The sequence below is a fragment of the Panthera onca genome, chromosome B2, assembly GCF_046562875.1.
Source record: "Panthera onca isolate mPanOnc1 chromosome B2, mPanOnc1 haplotype 2, whole genome shotgun sequence".
Classification (NCBI taxonomy): domain Eukaryota; kingdom Metazoa; phylum Chordata; class Mammalia; order Carnivora; family Felidae; genus Panthera; species Panthera onca.
In genome coordinates this window covers 122,713,283-122,738,211 of record NC_138343.1, presented here as the reverse complement: position 1 = coordinate 122,738,211, position 24,929 = coordinate 122,713,283, and the positions used below count along the sequence as shown (strand labels likewise).

General features: G+C 38.3%; 1 protein-coding gene and 1 long non-coding RNA gene across 5 annotated transcripts in view; one reads left to right on the top strand and one right to left on the bottom strand.

Annotated features, from left to right (window-relative positions):
* The window catches only part of MAP3K5 (mitogen-activated protein kinase kinase kinase 5), a 203,548-nt gene that overhangs the window by 50,652 nt on the left and 127,967 nt on the right, over positions 1-24,929 (top strand). For all 4 annotated transcript variants that reach the window (XM_078447354.2, XM_078447352.2, XM_078447351.2 and 1 more), the window contains one exon: positions 13,909-14,048. In XM_078447354.2, coding sequence (XP_078303480.1) covers positions 13,909-14,048 — 140 coding nt within the window. The remainder of the gene's footprint in view (positions 1-13,908; positions 14,049-24,929) is intronic.
* On the bottom strand, positions 641-13,924 carry LOC132667678 (uncharacterized). Its single transcript, XR_009605296.3, has 3 exons — positions 13,859-13,924; positions 10,109-10,322; positions 641-827 (listed from the first exon to the last, which is right to left on the bottom strand). It is a non-coding gene; the product is annotated as an uncharacterized LOC132667678 (long non-coding RNA).

Genomic DNA, 24,929 nt, shown 5'->3' with positions numbered 1-24,929 from the left:
GACGTGGGGCTTGAACTCAGGAACCGTGAGCTCATGACGGATGATCTCTTCATGACTGAAGTGGGCTGAAGTCAGAGGCTTAACTGACTGAGCCACCCAGGTGCTCCCCTCCTCTCCCCCCCCACCCCCGCCCCCATTGGAGGGCTTCTAAGGGGTATGTTCTTACCAGTCTTCACTTTAGTGTGACTGGCCTTTTAGGTATAATGATAGCTCCTGTTTTAAGTGATGTTTTTGTGATCACGTTAATCTGTCACATTTAAACAAAACTTTCCTAGAGAGTTAAGTGAAATCCTGATATTTAATTTTAATTGGAAGAAAAAAAAAAAAAAAAGAACCCAGACTCTTAGGTCAGCCACCTAAGTCTGTCAGCAATAAACAGGTTCTTTAACAACGAATAGTTGTAATTCCAACGCACTGTCTCCATTAGGTCTTCCTCAAGGAGGAAGCTTTAAAGCCCCCAAAATGAATTGTTGAATTCAAACGCATTGTCAACACATAAGCCGTGGAGTGACATCATTCCTGGCAGAATCATATTTACACATCTGCTGTGTTAATAGAATGACGGATACTCTTTGAAGAAGATGTAGAAATTTGAACAAAAACAGTTCCCATTTTGACTAGACGCGGATTATTTATTAGGTGTTGCAAGTGCCTTTGAGAGACTACAGAGAACGGAAAAGCATAACATCTTTTAGACCTGTTGGTGAATTCTGACTCAGAGGTTTCCACTTGTTCACACTTTGCGAATCCTGGAGCACAGTGGATCTCCCGGGCACTCACCCACACTGCTTAGATCCGAATGGGTTTATGAGGACAAGAGATGACAGCTGTAAGTGCAAGAAGGGGGTAAAAAAAAAAAAAAAAACAACCTTTCAAACTGGCCTGTTCATCAGGGTGAGTAACTGTTTCTGCCAAACAAGTTGCATGCGAGCTGGGTGTCTTTCATTTTACTACCTATGTTCTTCCTGCAGCAGGAACAAGTTTAGCGATTCTTGCTTGCAGTTCAGTCGCTTATCGCATGAGGAATAACAGTCTTTGATAAAGAATACACACATTACGAGGCACTATGCACCAACAGTTCACTTTTTAAAATCTCTAAACCATAAGGGCTCCTACCACAGTCTCTTAATCACATTTAAAGTAATTTCTTAATATCATCAAAAACCTTGTGAGTTTTTGGGGCACGTGCGTGGCTCAGTAGGTTAAGCGTCCGACTCTTGATTTCAGCTCAGGTCATGATCCCAGGGTCATGGAATCAAGCCCTGTGCCAGGCCCCGTGTCTCTGTGTTGAGCGGGGAGCCTGCTTGGGATTCTCTCCCTTTCTCTCTCTCTGTCTCTCTTTCTTTCTCTCTCTCTCTCTCTCTCTCTCTATCCCTCCCCTGCTTGCACATGTGCCCCCACCTCTTAAAATAAAAAAAAGAGACATTTAAAAAATATGTGAACAGGGGCGCCTGGGTGGCTCAGTGGGTTAAGCAGCCGACTTCGGCTCAGGTCACGATCTCGCGGTCCGTGAGTTCGAGCCCCGCGTCGGGCTCTGTGCTGACAGCTCAGAGCCTGGAGCCTGTTTCAGATTCTGTGTCTCCCTCTCTCTCTCTGACCCTCCCCCATTCATGCTCTGTCTCTGTCTCAAAAATAAATAAAAAACGTTAAAAAAAATTTTTTTAAAAATAAAAAATAAAAAAAATGTGTGAACAAATAAAAAATCTTGTCAGTTGCCAAATTTTCTCATTCATGTCATATTTTTTAAAGTTCGTTTTTAGTCAGGAGTCCAAATCAGGTATATGCGTGGTAATTGACGGTGTCCCTAAAGTCTTTACTATCTGATTTCTCTCTCCATCTTGCTTTCCCACTCCCTCTGACGTTTCTTTGAGGAAACCTGGTCCTTTTTCCTGAAGGATTTTCCATTATCTGAATTTTGTTGATTGTATCCCCGTGCTACGCTGTTTTAGTAACTATTATCGTTTATGTAGCTATAACGCGTATATGCTGTAGCTGTTTCCCTAGACAGAGTGTGAAAATCTCAATCAGAACAACCTCAGACATGAATGAAATTGCCATGGCCGTTTTATTAGGGAGCACCATCAGATAATTTTCCAGGGTTGGCGGGCCTCTTCCTACTGTCTCTGTGTAGATAAGTTGTAAATGTATAAAACAGGATGCCCATCCATGAGGAACAATCAGATTTTCTTCAAAAAAATAATCTCAAATCAACTCTTGTAACCTTACAGAACTTAATACCAGTGCCAATTGAACGAGGCCGATTATTGGTTCCAACTGGTAAGGAGGACTCTTGTGTAAGATTCTTCTACAAAGAGCTATGCTGTGTGTCAGAAACTTCACTGAAGCGTGAACAGCTTTGCAGATTTAATTGAAATTAAATGTGAGAGACCCCTCTCTCTCTCCCCTCTCTCTCTCTCCCCCCTCTCTCTCTCCCCCTCTCTCCCCCGCCCCGCCCCTCTCCCCTGCTTGCATGCAGTCTCTTCCTCTACAATAAAAATTAAAAAAAAAAAAACTATATTGAGGACTGCTTTTTCAAGGCTGACTATTCTCCTCTACCTCACACCCAAACCTGTCTTTCTCATCTGAGAATCTAGAAATTGTCCCTATTAATTAGCCACCTCTCCCTTTAACATCTGCATCTTTCTACTAATGTTCAAGTACTCCACCTTAAAATTAAAAACCTTTAGATCTTTCTATCCCTTTAAAGTATTGTCTGATCTCTTGGTTTCCTTACTGAATGTAAAAGATCTCTACTGTAGATCTCAGTAAATGTTATTCGTCTTCCTTCCTCTTCCTCTTCTGGGGAGTTGTCTGTGCTCATTACCTCCATTCCTTCACCTCTTATTCAACACTTTGAGTTCTGCTGTACTCACCTTCCAAATCCTTGTGGTAGGCTGAAAACTGATCCTTACTCCTATGCTCCAATGTCTATGCCAAAACCCTGGGACTGGTGAATGCTGCCTTATTTGGAAAAAGGGTCTTTGCAGATATGATTGAATTGAGGGTCTTGATAAGGAGATGATCTCAAATTCCTGGGATGGGCCCTAACTGCCATCACAAGTGTCTTTCCAAGAGAGAGGCAAAAGGCAGTTTAATACCACAGGCACACACATGACAGGCCAAGGGATGCTAGAAACTGCTAGATTGTAGAAGACGCAAAGAATAGATTCTCCTCTAGAGCCTCTAGAGATACCACAGTCTTGGCCTTGCTGACACCTTGATTTTGGACGTCCAAACTATGAAAGAGGGGCGCCTGGCTGGCCCAGTCAGTTAAGCTTCAGACTCATGATTTCAGCCCTGGTCATGATCTTGCAGTTCATGAGTTCGAGCCCGCCATCCGGCTCCATGCTGACAGCACAGAGTGTGCTTAGGATTCTCTCTCTCTCTCTCTCTCTCTCTCTCTCTCTCTCTCTCCCTCCCTTCCTCCCTCCCTCTCGCTTTCTATCTCTGCCCCTCTCCTGCTCTCTCTTTGTCTCTCTCAAAATAAATAAACTTAAAAAAAACTGTGAGGGGTGCCAGGGTGGCTCAGTCGGTTAAGCGTCCGACTTTGGTTCAGGTCATGATCTCACGTGACCTGAATTCAAGCCCCACATCAGGCTCTTTGCTGTCAGCACAGAGCCCACTTCAGATCCTCTGTGCCCTCTCTCTCTGTCCCTTCCCCCCCTCTCAGAAATGAGTACACATTAAAAAAATTGTGAAAGAATTACAGTGTTGTTTTTAGGGACTAAGTTTATGGTACTTTGTTATAATGACTACAGGAAACCAAATACAGTCCTCTTTTACCATTCTTGACAAAATCATTAACCAGAGATGAATTGATTTTCACAATGTGAACATGCCTGAATACCCAGATCAAGAGGCAGAACCTTACCAGCCCTCCAGAAGACCTCCCTGAGTCCCCTTTCAGCCACTGTCCTCCACCAAAGTATCTGCTAGGTTTTTTTTTTTACTTTTAATATCAAATTTTTGAGCATCATAGGAACAAAATCATAAGATACCTACTCCTTTGTATCCAGATTCTTTTAACAGTCTGTGAGATTCATTCATGTTGTCACATGTAGTTGTAGATTTTTAAAAATCTATTGCTATGTGGTATCCATTGTCTCTGTATAGCACACTTTATTTCTTCTATTGTTGATGGTTTACAAATAGTGCTGTTATGAACATTTATTACACATGCATGTTGATGAACTATGTTTCTGTGGGGTATTTGATGAAGAAAGGGTTTCCTGAATCATAGATACCTTTTCATTTTTCTCTATATTGTCTAAGTTGTTCAATCTCATATACACCTGCCACTTCAACTACTAACAGCACCATGACTCTTAAATCGGTCTGATTCTTTGGCTTTTTGGGTGTTGAGTTGTGTAAGTTCTTTATAGATTTTGGATACTAACCCTTTATCACACATGCCATTTGCAAATCTCTTCTCCCATTCGATGGGCTGCCTTTTAGTTTTATTGATTGTTTCCTTTGCTGTGCAGAAGCTTTTTATCTTGATGAAGTCCCATAGTTCATTTTTGCTTTTGTTTCCTTTGTCTCTGGTGATGTGCTTAGTAAGAAGTTGCTACGGCCAAGGTCAAAGAGGTTCCTGCCTGTGTTCTCTAGGATTTTTGTGGTTTCCTATCTAAAATTCAGGTCTTTAATCCATTTTGAATTTATTTTTGTGTCTGGTATAAGAAAGTTGTCCAGTTTCATTCTTCTGCATGTTGCTGTCCATTTTCCCAACAGTATTTGTTGAAGAGACTGGCTTTCTTCCATTGTATATTCTTTCCTGCTCTGTCAAAGATTAGTGGACCATAGTTGTGGGTCCATTTCTGGGTTTTCTATTCTGTTCCATTGATCTATATGTATGTTTTTGTACCAGTACCATACTTTCTTGAATATAGCTTGAAGTCTGGATATCTGATTCTGATTTCTGCTGTGATTCAGAATGACACCTGTCAGTTAGATACCACACACACACACACACACGCGCGCACACACACACACACACACGATATTTAAAGTATCTCAGTCCAAACTCAAGTTCCTGGAAAAAAATAGTATTTTTTCTTATGTCACTTGTGTTAATGGCAAGCCATAAGTGTTAACCATTCAAGTTTGAAATAGAATCATCTTTAATTCTTTATCCTGTATCCACCAAATCCCCAAAGCCTCTTGAATTCCCTACCATGTTCTCTGTATTAGTTTAGTGAATGACTCCTAACTGACCTCCCAGCTTCCAGTCTGTTTTGTCTATCATCCGTGCATAAAATCTAGGTTTATCTCCCCCAAATTTTGATCTGCCATACCCCTTCTCAAAACATAGATATAGATGGATCACCATTGATTATAGAATCAAGTCAAAATTCTTTGTGCTGGCTGTGTGTGTTTTCATAATTTGATTTCAGCCTCATTTCTATGAGTAATTATTCATATGAGATTTCATCAGGGGTGTTGACTTACATTTTAGCATTGTCTTTGATACCATTTTTATGATAAATTGTTCAAAGGGCTTCCTATTAACATTTCTTATGATGGCTCCTTATAATAATCATATATTGAGAGTTTGCTGTGTCTCATGCACATGTAATCCTAACAGCTTTGTGCTGTAAATACTGATATTATTATTCTTGATTTATGGTTAAGGAAACCAAAGCTCAGTGAACTTAAGGTAGTGTCCAAGGTCATCCATCCAGAAACTTAATTAAGATTCAAACACTGGGAAGTCATGAAATGGCTTGTCTGTCATCTGCATGCTTATCCCTTGTCTCAAGGCCCCTGGAGATGGAGAGAAGATTCCCCTTCCAGCTTTTCACCCTGTGATGTGCTTTTCTGAGGCTGCATTTCCTCCTGTCAGAGAGCTGTGCTTCTGGGTCCTTTCACTGTGGGAGGGGTACCTTTTATGGATGTGTGCTGATTTCCCCCTCACTTCTCTAAAGCTGGAGCATCAGGAACCGGACTCCCGCGGCTACTGTCCAGGCAAGGAGACATCCGCTTTTATACCAATCTTGTTTGGTTCTGCTTCCTCTTTCTCTCCCTCCTTCTCTCTTCTCCCTTCTTCCCCCTTTTTTCCTTTCCCTCCCTAGGCTTCTCCCTTTTCCTCCGCCCTTCCTTCTGTAGATGCCTTGGATCTCAACATTTTTAAAATCCAACTTGTGGAGGTTGATTGCCTCTGATCACCTGCTCCTAGTCCTCACTTTCCAGGTTCAAAAAAAAAAAAAATTAACTCCCCAGTGTAATAATCAAACAAGCATTAAACAAGCAAATTAAGGCTGGGGTGGGGACATTATGTATACATTTGCTTTAGTAATATAAGAATGATTCATGTTTGAATCACTAGGCATACATTTATTGGAGTTTAGTGATGAGGAAATTATGGGCCAAAATGTTTATTGTTGACATAAATATGTATCATTATACATGACAGTGTTAGCTAAATACATACAGGAAAATAAAATGATACTGATGAAGCTACATGAATAGTAATTCATAGCAGGAATTGCCAAACCATGACCAATTCAAGACAACAATGATGATAGATTATTCTGTCCTTCATGAAAATCTCAACAATTTTACCTCTATTAATATGGGAGGTTTGCAACGTCCCAACATTGCATATCTGCCAAACTTTAGTAACCTGACTCAGAGTCTCTAGGACGCTCTACCAGGACACTGCTAGGTCATGAGTAACATTTTAGTAATTTACATATAGTAGATTTGTTGGAAATAACCCTTATTTATTCATAATATAGAAAAATCAATGGAATGCAAGCTATACTTCCCTTAAGAATCTAGGGGCGCCTGGGTGGCTCAGTAGGTTAAGCGTCCGACTTCTGCTCAGGTCATGATCTCACAATTCGTGAGTTCGAGCCCTGCATCGGGCTCTGTGCTGACAGCTCAGAGCCTGGAGCCTGCTTTAGATTCTGTGTCTCCCCCTCTCTCTCTCTCTCTGCCCCTCCCCTGCTGATGCTTTGGGTCTCTCTCTCCCTCTTTCAAAAATAAACATTAAAAAAATTAAAAAAAAAAAAACAACAAGAATCTAAGATGGTATGGGCATTTGGGGGTTAGTGTCTGCTCTTTAGGGGAATCTCTAGAATTCCATTGGGAACTGACTTTGTTTCCTACTGAGGTTTGCTTCATTGCTCAGACCAAGCCCCAGGCACTTTGTGCCTTTCCTTTTTCTGTGGTGCCTTTGATGTGCAGGGCTTCTGTTTTTTTAGTCTGCTCTTTGAGGTGCTCCACCCCAACTCCTCTGCCTGCTGATGCCTCATTCACATTTGCTTCAGTCATTCCTTCCACCAGGACTGGCCTCCCTGGCCTCTGAATGTCACCATTTGTACTTCACCAGCACCAGCCACATTCTGCCCGGTACGCCTTCTGTGTCGGTATTTGCCAACTCATGTTTCTGCCCCACAAGAGATGGCAAAAATCATATCTAGTGAATTTTTTCCTTTAACTTTCATAATAGCAAATAATACAACTTTTATGTAATAAGTGCCCAGGACGTTTGTAGAATTAAATTGGCACCAGTGGGTCATCTTGGGGGATGGGTATGATTGAATGGGTAGTTCTGTGTGATAACTTGGGAAGTTTCCATTGATAATGGAGTTTCGGAGTATCTTGTAGACCAGACTACAAGCCAAATCACTACTGGGCTCTTGCCTTGTCATCAGTGATCTAATGTGGAAGGAAAACATTGAATAGATAAGAAGTAACTGAACATTAATGTTTTGCTTCAACTCTGCTTTTTACAAGCAACAGAGGCTCATGTGAGATATTTAACTAACAGATAGGGTATTATGAAGGAAAAATTAAATAAAAAAAAAAGTAACACAGACCATGAACCACTGCCATTTAATGACCAAAATGCAATTAGGCACAACAGTTTTATGTTATTGCCCTAAAAATTTATTATGCTTTAATAAACCCTGGGTAAATCTAATTTTGTGCTCCATTTAACATTAACACAATTGGAGGAAAGCAAAGACATGGCACTTTAGCTAAAAATGTAAGAGATTTTTGTACCTTTGTCTATATTTTTAAACAGACTTAATTTTTAAGTATTTAAACTTTAGTTTTTAAGTATAGCAGTTTTACTCACAATATTACTACAGAAACTCAATCAGAAAATTATTAAGTGCATTTGGTCATGAAACATATGAAAGGAATATATGCTTTGGTCCTCAAATCTTTTTTGCATCTCTAAATTTATGTTCTGATCTTGAGAACCTCTATAACCTGTAAGTGTAGGGTGTGGCTCAGTGAAGAACTAGGAGCATGGACTCTCCAGCTAGCCTGCTTGTTTTTTGTTTTTAATTTTAGAGAGGGTGTGAGTAGGGAGGGGCAGAGAGAGAGAGAGAGAGAGAGAGAGCAAGAGCTATAATCTCAAGCAGGCTTCATTCACACTCAGTACAGAGCCCAACGTGAGACTCGATCTCATGACTGAGATCATGACCTGAACCAAAATTAAGAGTTGGTTGCTCAACCAACTGAGCCACCCAGGCACCCCTAGATTGCTTGAGTTTGAATCCTTCCAAGGATGGCAGGGTGCCATCACTTCCTAGCTGATGATGGGCAGATTATTTATACATTCCCTGCCTCAGTGTCCTAAAGTAATGATAATAATATTGCCTCCAAAAAGGGGTTTTATGAAGATTGAGTTAATTTTTGATAAGCAACTAGTGCCTGGCACATAATAATTATAAATACATGTTTGTGAAATAAAGTGGGTAAACTGCAACTCATAGAAGTGAGTTTTAAGAATTGTGGAGTAACAGGTGTTTATTATAATTACATCTTTTTTTTTTTTTTTGCATTTTAGACATGATTTAAGATCACCTCACAAGGAAGATAATTTTCACCTATTTTACTGCTTTTGAGAAGATAGTCATAAGATGATATTTTTGTTAAATAATGAAATGTTACTATTTTTAAAAATCCTGTGTTACTGGAAGCCTCAGCCAGTGTAACCAGGCAAAACAAAGCACGCAACAACAAAAACCCCAAACCATAAAAGACATACAGATTAGAAAGGAAGACATAAAACCATTTCTAGTTTCAAATGACATGATTATCCATGTAGAAAATCCCAGAACGTGTGCAAATAAAAAAAAAGCTCCTGGAACTAGTAAGTGAGTTTAGCAAAGTCTCAGGATAGAAGGTCAATATACAAAAGTCAACTGTATTTTTACATACTAGCTATGAAAAACTAGGATTTGAAATTTGAAAGAACATCATCTATAATAGCACCAAAAAAAATGAAACACTTAGGTATAAATCTAACAGAATACATGTAGGAACTGTCTATTGATGGACATCGAGGATGGCACTTGTCGGGATGAGCACTGGGTGTTGTATGTAAGCAGTGAATCACGGAATCTACCCCCAAAACCAAGAGCACACTGTATACACCATATGTTAGCCAACTTGACAATAAATTGTATTTTAAGAAATTAAAATAAAAAAGAAAATTACAAAATACTTAGGAAAGAAATCAAAGAAGACCTAAATAAATAGAGAGATACACTATATTCATGCATGGAAAGACTCCATGTATGAAGATGTCAGTTCCCCCCAAAGTGATCTATCTGTAGATCCAACACAATATCAGTCAGAATCTCAGGAGGAATTTTTTTGTGTGTGTAGTTATCAACTGATAGCTCTCAGCTACCAATTACACAGGAAACTTACACAGGAAAGCAAATAGAACAACTAAATTAGCTAAAACAATTTTGAAAACAGAAGAATAGAGTTGGAAGGCTCATAGTTGATTTCAATACCTACCATAAAGCCCCAAGTATCAGAACAGTGTAGTGTTGGCAAAAGATAGAACAGAAAACCCAACAACAGACCCACACAAATGTAGCCATTTAGTGTTTGACAAAGAAGCAGAGGCAGTTCGCCTGAGAAAGGAGAGTCTTTACAACAAATATGAATCTTGACCCATATCCCATGTCATTGACAAAAATTAACTTAACATGGATCATAGATCAGAATGTAAAATGTAAAGCTACAAAATTTCTAGAAGAAAACATGGGAGAAAACTTTTGTGACTTTGGGTTAGGCAAGATACCACACCTAAAGCACAATCCATAGAAGAAAAAAATTGATAAATTGGACTTACCATTAGAAATTTCTGCTCTTTGAAAATCCTGTCAACAGGGGCGCCTGGGTGGCTCAGTCGGTTGAGCGGCTGACTTTGGCTCAGGTCATGATCTTGTGGTCTGTGAGTTCGAGCCCCGCGTCGGGCTCTGTGCTGACAGCTCAGAGACTGGAGCCTGTTTCAGATTCTGTGTCTCCCTCTCTCTGACCCTCCCCTGTTCATGCTCTGTCTCTCCCTGTCTCAAAAATAAAAATAAAAAAACGTTAAATTGTTTAAAAAAAAAAAAGAAAATCCTGTCAACAGCCTGGAAAGACAAGTCACAAACTGGGAGAAAATATTTGCAAATCCCTTTGTCTGACAAAGGAAAAATATCCAGATAATATAAAGAACCCACAAACCTCAACAAGAAGAAAACAAATTCAACAATTTAAGAAAATGGGGCACAGGCTCTGATCACTTCATCAGAGAAGAAAGAAGAGTACATTTTACTCCATGGAAATGAAAAAATAAATTTAGAAAAGAACATAAATATATCAGTCATCTGGACCTGAAGTAGAAAAAAGTGCCTCTTTTTCTGAGTTGTACTCTATTCAGTGTATTAAAATTATACAAACAAGCATTTTTAATGTTCTATACAGCATCCAAAAAAATGTATCTGTTCCTGCTTAGACATTCAGACCTGATGAGTATGCTCCATTTTGCCTGTACCATTTATTTTGAATATCTAGTTTCACTCTTAATCTAAAAGCCTTCTGCAGTGTTTCTATTTTATTTTAGCATCAAGTCCCAGGAGGCAGTTCTCTGGAAATAACCCATCTCCCTTCTTCTTGTGACTGCTTTAACTTAGCTAGTATTTTTCTTTGCACATCTCTCGTTTGTTTTTCATCAGCCACTGCTTCATTCGGTTTCTTTCAGCCCCATGTTACGCTGTCTCTTGATTTTAGAGCCCTACGACTGACTGCGAGTGGCTGGCATCTGTAGGAGGAGGAAACAGTGTGGGTGCAGGAGGCAGATGGGGCGTGTAGGTGGGATGCAGTGACTCATTTTCTCATGTGTTGATTTTTGATGTAGAAATGTGAAGGACCCCAAAAGAAAACTCTTTATTTGTATTAAAGAGCCCGTAAGTCATTTTAGCCTTGAAAAAAAATCTTTTGAAGCTCCTGTGACCTGGCTGCCTCTTTCATAACCTCACTAAATCCTCTCTGTCTTCAGCCTCCGTTTGATCTGATTTATTTCTCCTCCACAGAATGTGAATTCTAATCTCACGTTCATTAGACAAGGTCGATTGCATCAAACAGCTTAAGAGTCTGCATTATTTTTTTGTGCTGCGGTTCAGTTTTACGTTCAGTCACACAGGTTTTCAAGTATTGTTTTTCTTGTGTTTTGGTAGGTTTTTAAATTTTAAAAGTAATCAATGTTCGTAAGAAAAATTGTAAAAAATATATAGAAGGAATAAAGAAGAAAAAATAATGCACAATCGCAATACGCAGCTGTTATTTTGGTGTACAACTTTCCAGACATTTTTTTTATTCACATGCATATATTCACATATAATGTATACATTATAATGTATTATATTTAATACTTTTTTTTACTTACTATAGCTTGAGCTTACCTCTGTTGCTAAATATTCTTATACAATATTGTTTTTTTAATTTTTTATTTTAATTCCAGTGTAGTTAACATACAGTGTTATATTTAATTTCAGGTGTACAATATAGCGATTCAAAAATGTAGCTTTCAATGGTTGCATAATAAGCCACTATTTGAATCTACCTATGTATCTACTTACCCACATACCTATTTTCCTATTAATGGTGTTTTCCATTTTATTGCAAAAAAAAAAAAATTCTGTGGACATCCTTACAAGTAAACCTGCCACATTTATAGGAATTTTCTTGGAGTAAATTCTTAGGAATGGAGGTATTCGATCAAAAAGTGTAAATAATTTTAAGTATTTAAGTCTCCCGGGAAGTTTAAACTTCTCCTTGGCATATGAGTATCATTTCTCTGCATCTTCATTGGCACTCTTTAATATTTTTGACCACTTGTTAGACAAAAAAAAGTGGCATTTTACAGTTTGCCTAATGTGCACTTATTCATAGTGAGGTATAGAATATTATTTGTGTATTTCTTTGCCATTTTAGTTATTCTTTTGTGAATTTGCCTGCCTGTATCCATAGCCTAATTTTCTATTGTGATGTCTTTATGGTTGCTTATTCTAAATTGAACAATAAGAGATGATTTATAGTGATATTAACCTTTCATCTCTCATATATTGCAAACATTTTTAACAAGTTAGCAACATCTGTTAAATTTGTCACAAGGTATGTTAACATTTTCATTTTAAGCGTGATTAGGATTTGTTTCACCATTATATTTTCCAAATATTACTAGTTATGATTACAAAGGGAGCTCTTGGTTATCATGATGATTTTGCATCTCAACACCTTATTAAATTATCTTATAGCTTATAATAGTTATTTAGTTGATTCTATTGAGATTTTTTTTTTTTTTTTGGTTTGATAGCCAAAACATCTCCAAGTAATGATAATTGTGTATTTTATTTTATAATATTATATCTCTTTGTGAAATCTTATTGCATTATCTGGGATTTTCAGAAAGCCAACTAGTGGTGGGAATAATTGGCTGCCTTGTCTTTTTCCTGATTTTCCTGGGAATACCTATAAACAAAGTTGGCAGTTGTGAATATATATCATTTTCATGTTAAAGGCATGCACTTCTATTTTTGGCTTGCAATTATTTTTAATGAGAAATGGGTTTTGGATTTTAATTATGCACTTGGAACACCTGTGGAGATGCTGATAATTTTTTTTTTCCATTGAGCCATCCTTGCATTCCCAAAATAAATTGTAAACCCGTGATCTAGTTTTCTTATACTGTAATGCTTGGTGCATTTTCTTCGTTTTTTTTTTCATATTTTTGTCCATATACAAAATAAGTTTGAAACTAATCTATATTTCATTTTTTGGACATTATTATCAAATTTTGGTGTCAGGCTTATACTTATCTTGGTGTTAGTCTTCTCTGAGCTTTGGTAGAATTTGTATCTGGTTATATTATCCTTCTTAGTCATAATTTTCTGTATCTTTGCTTTCTTTTTTTTTCTTGATTATACTTGCTGGGGACTTGCTGGATATTGATAACAATAAATAATTAGTTGTAAAATACAGCTCTGGATTAATTCATAATCTTACCTATTTGATTTTTTTAATATTTATTTATTTATTTTGAGAGAAAGAGAGGGAGCACATGTGAGCCTGGCAGAGGGAGAGAGAGAATCCCAAGCAGATTCCGTACTGTCAGCACAAAGCCAGATGTGGGGATCAGTCTCACGAACAGTGAGATCATAACCTGAGCTGAAATCAGGAGTCCAAGGCTTAACCTACTGAGCCACCCAGGTGCCCCTTACCTATTTGCTTTTTTAAGTCTTATTTTACATTCATCACTTAAGGCAGTTTCCTGCGGATCTGCTTCTGGAACCTGAGTTCACTTGTTTTAAAGTTGAAATTTCATAGAGAGAAGTAGCCCCAGCAGCCCACCGTTGGCAGACTTTGCTTAGTTTCCAGTAATTATATGATCTCCTTTGTGTTTAAAAAAAAAAAAAAATGCAGGTTTGCTGCATTTTCTAAAACCACTTCCAGGTAGAACTACAAATTCAAAATTCAGTAGTAAGTGAGGAGGGAAAATCCCTATCATCTCCTCATTTCCTCTTTGAATACTAAGTTGTTGAAATCAAACTGTGCTTACCGGGCATTATTTAGGTGTCATCTTTGGGGGGCTTTGTTTTGTGTTTGCAGATATCGCTGTGGTGGAGATGAGTGACGCCTTCCGACAGCCATCGTTGTTTTACCACCTCGGGGTCAGAGAAAGTTTCAGCATGGCCAACAACATCATCCTCTACTGTGATAATAATTCAGACTCTCTGCAGTCACTGAAGGTACCTGACTTGTTTACTCCATGTTTACTGTAGGCACTGGAGTTTTAGGGATCCCTCTCGGTCTCTCTGACATCCAAAACTCCTTAAGTAGCTTATGTTTGTGAAAGGTTGTTTTTGTCAGTCTAACAATTACACAGCAGTTCCTAGTGAAGCTTTGAGGTTTATCTAGAATTCAGTGGAGAAGAAATTCGATGACACGTAGAAAAATGGTCGTGTTGAGTTCTGAACTGCAGTTAGAGTTGCGGCTGGGGAGACTGCGTTCCTAGGAAGTCGTCCAGTCCACTGGAGAAGGAAATGGAGATGGCATGAAGTATGGTCAAGCCTTATGCTGTGTCACCATTGAGGGTTTCACTGGGCACACCCTGTCTCCAACCTAGAAATACGCTTTCTACTGAAAGTACTCGGGAAGAGAAATTCTCCAAATATCACCAGAAAACTGCTATCCTCTTCCCTGGGAGATGATTTCAGTAACTCAACAACTTAGGGAAAGGAGAAATAAAAACCTACTATATTTGTCTACAAAACTCAGCATATCATTCTCTCCATTATAGGGGCATAATGATAGGAAGGTATTTCTTCCATCCAAAAAGATTGTCTAAAATGCTTCTGCAAGGCCAAGTGATTTTACACCGTGTGATTCTTTGAAAAGCATCTAACAATTCTGTGAAATGCGTGCTGAGTCTGATATCATCCATTTCCTTTGTGAAACTTCCAGCCAGCTTCATGCAACTTATTCTTATCTGTATCTTCCAGTTTTCAAATCAAAGCCAAGCTGGGAACATGGAGACCTAAAACCCAGAGCCATATTTCCAACCGTTTAGTAATTGCTATATGAAGATCTCTAACCCCACACCCATGAAAAAAAAAAAAAAAGTCGTATTTTGCTTTTATCTGAATATCTAAAGCTTGTATGACTTTTTTGAAAATCTGTAGTTTCATTTAGCAAATATACATTTACTGAAGGCCAGGCATTGTGCTGGCCATTGATAGGCTGTCCCTTTACAGAATATTCTGCAATAGTCCTTAGAGATTTGCCCCTACTCTGTTTGAATCTGTTTTTTTTTTTTTTTTTTTACCCAGAGAAATTCTTTAAGCTACCCTTACTTTATTTTACCTTAGATTTACCCCTCTAATTAATGCATCATAAAGTTTTGTGGTGGTGTATTTTAATTAAACATTTTGATTTACTACCATTTATAACATATCAGTAGTCAATAAAGGAATGAAATTATTTTATTTTTTATTTTTATTGCATTACTTTATTTTATTTACATTAAGTATTCTAAGCAGGCAGTGTTGTGTTAGACATTTTTCACTTCACCCTACTTTTATTCTTGCCCTATGGTTATTTTGTGATTTCATTTATGACTATTCTTTCCTGGAGAAATTTTTTAAAAAATGAATTAAAATGACATTTGAGAGAAAGAGTTGAAGCTCATCAGAAATGTTTATGGAACAAATAAATTGATTCATTGCTTTTTGCCAGCCTTTGTTTAGAAGTGTTATTGGTACTTGAATACAATAGTTCTTTAAACAGGCTAATCTATCTAAAATATACTCATTTATCTTGTACCTAATAGCTGCTTGTAACTGAGCACTTACTGTGTGTTTCACCCACATACATTTTCACATTTAATTCTAAAAACATCCCTGTGGGGTATATTATGTGCTGTCATACCATTATTTTATAGAATTGCAAACTGAGACTCAAATAATTTCAATCATCTGCCTAACTCCGAAGCCCACCCTCCTAACCCCTAAACTTCATTGCAGTTTCTTCTAGTTAGAAGGATATCTGACTTTCCTGTTAGGTGTGTTCATTGAGAAAACCCATAAATTATGTCTGCCCCCTGAATTGTTCCGTACAACAGCCATCCTGTCTTTTCTCTTACTCCTTCCACTAGCTTAAGCTTTTGCCACTTTTTGTTTGTTTGTTTGTTTGTTTGTTTAACTTGTTCCTGGTCCAAATAAGTGTCTGGTTGCAAAGGACCAAGTTCTCTGGGACAGAAAGTAATTTTTTTCAGTCTAACAATTTCCTCTGAGCCCTAGAAATTTTTCTGGTCCTCTGCTACTGAGAAAAAAGTGTGTGTGTGTGTGTGTGTGTGTGTGTGTGTGTGTGTGTGTGTGTGTTTAATTTTATTAATTTCCATTGTAGTTCATTATAGGCGTTATCCCTGCCTTCTACCAACAGAAAAGAAAACATCTGTGAAATAAGGCAGAACAGGAGTTACTGTAAAATATACTGTAAAAATATATTATGTATAGATTAGCCAAATAAAATAAAAATGAACCATCTCTCTGTTTTCACAGGGCACAGACAGAACGAGAATGCTATTCTGGTCACATATCGAGCCTCACGTACATTGATTCTTTGGATATCTAGAAAGTACAGCTGCACCAGTTTTATTTCATCTACTGCTCTTTGTTGAAGAGAGCAGTTTCTCTTTGGCAGCAAAATCATAGGAAAAAAAATTTAAGTTTAGGCTCCTAAAAAATAATTGATAGGAACATAAAAATACTTGATATCTGTGTCTGGGTTTCCATATGAAAGGATGTTGAGGATCTAATCAAATCATGTACTTGCAATAAGATTTGTATACATTTGAAATTGCAAGTACTATCTTACTGTAGTAAGAATGAATGAAATATTTAATTTTTTTTTCAGAAAGAGATCATTGCACTTTGAGAAAGAGAAGTTGATAGTTTTTTCCCTTAGCATTTTAACAACACAATCTTCACTGTTTTCTTTAAATAAATATCACGATAACTTCTTATGTGCGTGTTAATGAGACTCTATGCTAAGACTTAACACTTGCTTGAAAATAAGAAATGGCTGTAACAGTTCTTTCCAGATTAATTTCATATATTACAGAAATGATCAGACCTCCACTTGGGGTCTCTCAGCAGAATGGAGGCGTAAGCCTGGACACGCCTAACCAATGAGCCGTGGGACAGACCCACAAAACGCATCTGACATCAGAAAGGACTTGAGGGAAACAAAGGGCTGTTGTATAGAGTGTGGAAATTGTTCTAATGAGCCATTTCTTCTATCGGCAGAAATTCCTTTTTGAAACTGCTCTCAGCTCTAATTCTTGAGATTCATTCCCCTTTTCCTTTCTTCAGCTCCCTCTCTTCCCTGCAAGCCACTCCCCACTCACTTTAAACAGTGCTGCTTATAAAAACAAAGCAAAACAAAACAAGGAAATACCCCTGCATACCATCAGATAGTCAACAATTAGAAGCCCTTATAGTGCCCACCACAAGGCTGTGGAGAGTAGGAGATGGGCACTGCTGGTGGGAGGGTATATTGGCACTACTTCCAAAGAGCAATTTGGCAACACCTAGATATTATCAGATGAGCATACCACAGAAGCTCAGCAACTCTGTCTCTGGATGTGTACTGTAAAAAGAGTCTCTGGCATGCAGAAGGGGACTAATCAAGAATGTTATATGACCATTGTTTGTAATAACCCCTCTCCCCAGAGAATTGGTAAATACTTATCAACAAGGGAATGAATAAATACCTTCTGGTAGAGTCATTCAGTGGAATATTCTAGAGCACTCAAATGAATTAACTAGAGTCTTATGTGTCACTATCAATATATCTCAGAAACGGTGTGGAGAGAAAAAAAAACAAATCACAGAAGCGTGTGTGCGGTATGATACCATCCATACAAAATCTAATCACGTGCAAGGCAGTGCTTTCATACGTCTTTGCGTTTTGAAGGATAGATGTGCACATGGGAATTACAAACAACAAATTCAGAATAGTTGTCTCTTTGGGAGATAGGAATAGAATAGGACTGGGGGGAAAGACAAGAGTCTTCACATTTATCTGCAATTTTTGATTTCTAAGTCTAGGTGGTATATACATGAGTGTGGGATAATTTCTATGCTTTTTTTATAGTTGAAATATCTCACAATTGTTTTCTTTTTTTTTTTTAATGTTTTTTTTCTTTATTTTTTTTTTTTAATGTTTGTTTATTTTTGAGAGAGAAAAAGAGACAGAGTGTGAGCAGGGGAGGGGCAGAGAGGGAGGGAGGCACAGAATCCGAAGCAGGCTCCAGGCTCCGAGCTGTCAGCACAGAGCCCAACGTGGGGCTCAAACCCACGAACTGGGGCTCATGACCTGAACTGAAGTCGGACGCTTAACCAACTGAGCCACTCAGGTGCCCCATCACAATTGTTTTCTTAAGGAAGAAGTTTGCAGTACTTTGTATCTTTCTGGATAATTTACATATATTTTGGGCATTTAAATCCCCAAATAGTGTTTAATTTCTTTCTGCTTGCATTCTAACTGTGATGAAAAAGGCTCAGATGCATTTGGACCTTTCTTTCTCACTAAGATAGGCTTTATTCCCATGTTATCTATTACGGAATAAATGTTTCTCTAGAGACTGAAATGCATATCAGTTAGTAGTGACACAGCTTATGTGGAAAAGTAATGATTATGTGAGATTATTCCCTTTTCAAGAAATTTAGTTGTATTTTTCTTTTTAATCATTGCTTGAAAAGTTATTTCATTTTAACAATACACAGTTCCTCACAAAATTAAAAATAGAATTACCAGGAGCATCTGGGTGGCTCAGTCGGTTGAGCGTTTGACTTCAGCTCAGGTCATGATCTCACAGGGTTGGTGAGTTCGAGCCCGGCATCGGGCTCTCTGCTGTTAGTGCAGTACCAGCTTCAGATCCTCACTCTCCCTCCCTCTCTGCCCCTACCCCGCTTATGCTGTCTCCCTCTGCTTCTCTCTCTTTCTCAAAAATAAATTAACCTTTAAAAAGTAAATAAATAAAAAATAAAAATCGAATTACCATATGATCCAACAATTTCACTCCTGGACAAAATATCCAAAAGACTTGAAAGCAGGATCTCATGGAGATATTTGTTCACCCATGTCCCTGGCAGCATTATTCACAGTAACCAAAAGGTAGAAGTAACTTAAATATCCATTAAGAGATGAATGGATAAAATAAAATGTGGGATATACACAAAATGGAATATTATTCAAGTCTTGAAAAGGAAGGAAATTCTGACATGATGAACGTTGACAACTATCATAGTTTCTCATTCAGACAGCTCTGTGGTACTGATGATCTTTTATCTTGCAGGTATAGAGGGACCCAATCTCCTTTAGAGCTTATTGTGAGAAACTGGATATTATGTTTTTCTGATACTTACTCATTTCCACTTAAAGCAAATTGTTATAGTTTTGAAAAGAGCAGCGATATCCTTGTTGTCAATTTCAGTGATTCTGCCAACTTCTAGTCAATTGGTGAAGATATGAGGGTCATTTTTGGTACAAATACCTCAAACTTAAATTGAATTTTTACTTGGATCTGGTGAATCTACTCAGGTTCCACTGTGTTCTTAAACCTGTACATTTTTTCCCCCTCTTACACTGCCAGTTCCTCTTCTTAAAGTCTTAACCTCCCTTACCAAAGTTAATTACTCAGAGGAATCTAGTTTTAGATTTTGAGTTGTGTATGAAATTAAAATTTATATTTTTCCAATGGTTTATTTATTTATTTTTTTTAGTTTAACAGTGAATTTTTATTGGATTCAAGTATCTTGCTTACTTGATAACCAACCATTGATTTGTAAACCATGGCACTCTCTACTCTCCCTGGTTCAACATAGCGTCACAAACCTTCATATTGTTTCATGGACAGATTTTTCTTTCTGTTGAGAGAGGAAACAGTCGTGTTCTCTATTTTACTTATAGGAAGGGTCTACCTTTTATCTGAGCTATAATCATTCCCCACCAAATTGGGAGGGAAAAAAGGTAACTTGGGGGAGGAGCAGACGAGTAATACATGTGAGCACCTCTTTATCAAGATTTTCTCTGAAGATCAGACAAACTAGATGAATGATTTATTTAGCATGAGTTGATTTCCCAGGTGTAGAATCCATCCCTGAGTTTTTGGAAAGGGCCTGAGATTGGAGAATCCAGTTTTCTTTCATGTCAATTAGCAATCTTACATCTACTGAGGAGTTACCTGTATACTGGATAGAGTACGCCTTTGTTTTCCTATCTAATTCCTCCTTTACCTCCCCACCCACACCCACTCTTTCTAGTGTCTAATTACCATTTTTGTCAAAGAGAGAAAGAAGTCTATCCTACACTGCGAGTGGAAAATGTCATCATATCACTGAGTTGGCACGAGATATTTTCTTCATTTGTAGAGACTTCCATCGTAGGCCCATGAGTCTGAATATGTAAACAGCAAGAAGGAATACTTCTGCACACTGAAGATCCGAGTCTGAAAGCCTCCTGACTCCCACCCAGATGGGGCAAGGCTTGCCTGAATTCTGTTCCCTTTTGTTCATTATAAATAAGTGATTCTTGCTGTGCAAGCTGATCTATGTGGCACACAAACCCATTATCCTATTTAGGTCCTTGTAGAATGCATCCTTGAAATTTTTACTGAAATTTATGCAAAAAATGTAATTTACTGTACAGAAATTCATTATGCCTGTAGCTACATAACAATAGAGGTTTTTTTTTTTTAATAAGAAATACCTGTATTTGAGTAATTTGTTCCAGTTAGGTGTTGCTGAGACAAATAGCTGGTGTCAAAGAAGAGGAAGTTAATTGTAATGGCAATACATTATAAGGAGAAGTTTGTGTTAAAAAGCTGTTTCAGTCAGAGAAAGACAAAAATCATATGACTTCACTCATATGAGGACTTTAAGAGACAAAACAGATGAACATAAGGGAAGGGAAACAAAAATAATACAAAAACAGGGAGGGGAACAGAAGAGAAGAGACTCATAAATATGGAGAACAAACTGAGGGTTGCTGGAGGGGTTGTGGGGGGGGGGGGGGATGAGCTAAATGGGTAAAGGAATCTACTCCTGAAATCATTGTTGCACTAGATGCTAACCAATTTGGATGTAAATGATTAAAAAAATAAAAAATAAAATAAAAGGAGTGAAGAATTATGCTCTACTTTCTTCAATCAGAGCATGTACATAAATTACTTGGACTTCTGCACTGGAGGTTTGTCCATTTTCTCCCATTTATATATGTATTCAGGAATTTACTTATATTAGCTGGATTCACAGATTTTTTTTAATACTTTGGATTATAAAATTATCATTTTAATATTTTAAAAAAAGCTGTTTCAAATCCTTTATGTGTAGAATGTCGCTCCTCAACATCCCAGCCACATTCAAAGACATCTCTACTTATAGTAGAGTCCTCACACAAAGACATATTTATTTAACATAAAATAAAATTTAGAGGGATGAGAGGAGAGTCAAAATTTCTTTTGGGATTACTTTCCAGCTTTGTTATAATTTAACCTGACTTTTGGTACAGGTTGATTTAATCGACAGCTGTTCATGTGAAGAGAAGGATATGTTCTCACCCCTGCTCACAAAACAGTAAGGTATAAAATATGTCTAGATCTGGTAAAATAGGAATTGAGTTGGGGTTGTTTGTTTTGATAATATTAATACTCAAACTATGTATGTCTTTAAAATGCTTAACATACTTTTATGAGCTTATTTCAATTATTCTTGAAAAACAATCCGAGATAGACAAGTTCGGTACTTTCTACATAGATTAGGCAGATGAAAGATACTTTCTTTACAGATGAGAAATAAACCCAGAGAGATACAGTGACTTAAAGGCACACACAGTAAGTGTCAGAGAAGGGCAAACTCCATCTTGTCTGACTTATCATCACGTATATTTCTAAGTCTGCGCACAGATTTCATGTCCTATAAAAATATGATTTTCTGGATTCTTGTTAGATTATTGAGCTTTTTTTTTTTTTTTAACATGAGCTTTGATGCAAGCCTAACATGGAAGCACTAACGTAATTAGTTTCCTAACTTTAAAGATGGGCCAGTTCTGTGACACCTGTGTTGGAGTGTTCTTCCTGAGCTGGTACAGCTTTATTTTTGCAGCATGCTGAAGAGTAAAGTTGAATCCTACCCTCTTGGTGAGGCCCGGGATGTTCACAACAGCCCATTTGATATTTCCTAGTCTCGTCGTGTTTTGAAGTGTTGAACTTAGGTAAGAGGATGGAGCTAGGGAGTATAAGAAATAACCCTCCTTTACCCAACTTGGGTGGAACCCTTGCCTACTTCCCCTTGGACAGGAAGCGGGATCAGAAGGGAAGACCCAGAGGTCACCAGCTGGGGACCACATTCTCTCCAGCCAGGAACTCCCAGCCTGCTCCTTTTCTTTCAGGAAGCTGAGGTCCTGCTTGCTAGTTCTGCTTTTCCCAGCCTGAATCAATTGAACTTGGCAACCCCACACCAGCTGCTCCCACTTCCTTCCCCCGGCTGCGATTACCTAAATTCTAGGCACACTTTCCAGTTTTGGAGATGCTCCATTTATTTATCCTTAAAATGACCTCTTCAAAGTTGTATTGTCCCAAATAGCTATCAAAAGTTGCCCTTGTCTTCCCTTGCAAAGAGACCCAGACTAGATTGTCTCTTCTGTTTTCTTTCCCTATCTGGTTATCAAAGGGTACTGGAAAATGGGAAAAAAAACAATTTGGGGTGTTTCTGGTACAGCCAGGGGGTGTGCAAACCAGAAAGCCTAAGACAAGTATGAAGTTGTAGGGAAGTAATACATCCTCAAAACATTTCATTGGGAAGGATTTGGAGTTTATTTTGCCATCTTATTTCTAAGCAGTTTAGATGAGGAATTTCCATGCAGTGATGTGAAACATAGCAGTTGTGTCTTAAATTTATTTCATGTCCTCCTTTTTTTTCCTTCAGTGGGTTCAGTACAGATTAAACGTTCACTTGTCTCCCTGAGTAGGTAGCTACCTTGTGAGGTCTTGTTTGCTCTTTATTTGTACTGAGTTACAATGCACACATAGTACTTTTCTTCTTTAGAGTTGATGCCTCATTTAACATTACATCATAAACTGTGAGTAAACTCTGTCTCCTTCAAGAGAACAATTTATATCCATTTAGCCTTTGCAAAACATAAACAATAGTTAATAAGAATTCAACAGATCCTATGATTTTTTTAAACAGTGACTTTTTATTGGATTCTTTTCAGCACTTTTATTTATTTATTTTTTAAATGTTTACTTGTTTTGAGAGCAAAAGTGTGCACGCGTGCATGAGCGAGGGAGGGGCAGAGAGAGGGAAAAAGAGAATCCTAAGCAGGCTCCATGCTGTCAGCACAGAGTCCGACTTGGGGCTCGATCTCACAAACTGTGAGATAGATCATGACCCGAGCCAAAATCAAGAGCTGACATTTAACTGAATGAGCCACCCAGGTTGCCCACAGCACTGTTATTTTTTTTAAAAAAAATTTCTTAACGTTTATTTATTTTTGAGACAGAGAGAGACAGAGCATGAATGGGGGAGGGTCAGAGAGAGGGAGACACAGAATCTGAAACAGGCTCTGGGCTCTGAGCTGTCAGCACAGGGGCCCGATGCGGGGCTCGAACTCACAGACCGCGAGATCATGACCTGAGCCGAAGTCGGCGCTCAACCGACTGAGCCACCCAGGCGCCCCGCCCACAGCACTTTTAAACAGCACCCAACTTAGCCAATGGTATAAATTATACACTCAGTAAACGTTAGGGAAAGAGTCATTTGAAAATATGACCATACAAAGTAGTTTCACAGTTTAGTAGGGAACCAGAAACATTGACCCTGTGCCCTTTTAATAGTAAGTGCTACCTCTAGACATCCCACGAACATCTTGCTTACTTGATAACTGACCATGGATTTGTAAATCATGGCACTCTGGACTCTCTCTGGTTCAAAATAGGCATCACGCACACTTATTATTTTATGGGGAGGTTTTTCATGGGGATGACCTTAATACAGTTTCATAATTTGTTATAATGCAAAATGAAATGAAAGCAAAGAAGACATGTTATTAATGAGCCATTCTTCAGGAAGGTGTCGCATATTGGCTCTAAGCCAATAGCAGCCTATTTTCTGTAGTGACAAGCAGAGGGACCCTTCAGCCTGCTCACTGTTCCCCTCGTCACTACTTCCATTTCTGTGTCTGGTGCACCAGAAGAGAGAGGCGGTAGGGTAGCTCCAGTCCTGGGCGTGAAGGTGTCTCTCCTTCCCGTGGCACAAGGACAGAGTGCTCACTGGATAGGCCTTTAGCCAAAAGCAAATGATAGAACACAGAGTTGGAAGAGACCAGCAATCACTCAACCCAACTCTTAGTGTGTTACATTAGAGGGAGGAGAAATGACATCTGGCTAGTCAAGAGTGGAGCCAGGACTTACACATTTCTACTGTGATTCATAGCCCAATATTTTATACATTCATTAACTTATTCATGCTTTTATTGAGTACCTACTATATGCCATTCAATTTGCTAGGCAATTAGTGGGGTAAAAGATGAACAAACCATTCGGGTTGCTTGTGATATGGGATAGGAGAATCGTATAATGACACATTTACAATGAGTACATGTATTGCTATCTTAGAGGTCTATACGGGGGTAATAGTGGCAGAAATTAAGAACATCATCTACTGTTGGGAAGTTTGGTGTCATTGAAGGCAGTCAAGGGCAGCTTCAAAGAGAACAGGTTTCTTATGCAATGCACAGAGGATGCTGTGTGATAGAGGATGAAGAGAAGGGCATTCCTTGATACTTAGAAGGAGGAGAAGGGGATATTATTATCACAAGAGAGCTGTGTTCAAAAGAGTGTGGTTTGCTACTCTGAAGCGATGCTCTATAAATCAAGTTTGGAAAATTCTGCATACTGTGTTCCTGACTTTGTGATTATTCAGCATTTTTAAAATTTTCGACTTATTTTTTCATGAACCATTGTGTGTGCATGTGTATGTTCGTGTGTGTAGATGTGTGTGTGTGAGAGAGAGAGAGAGAGAGAGAAAAGGATGCACTAACTACCTGTGAAACACCTGTGGGAAGAG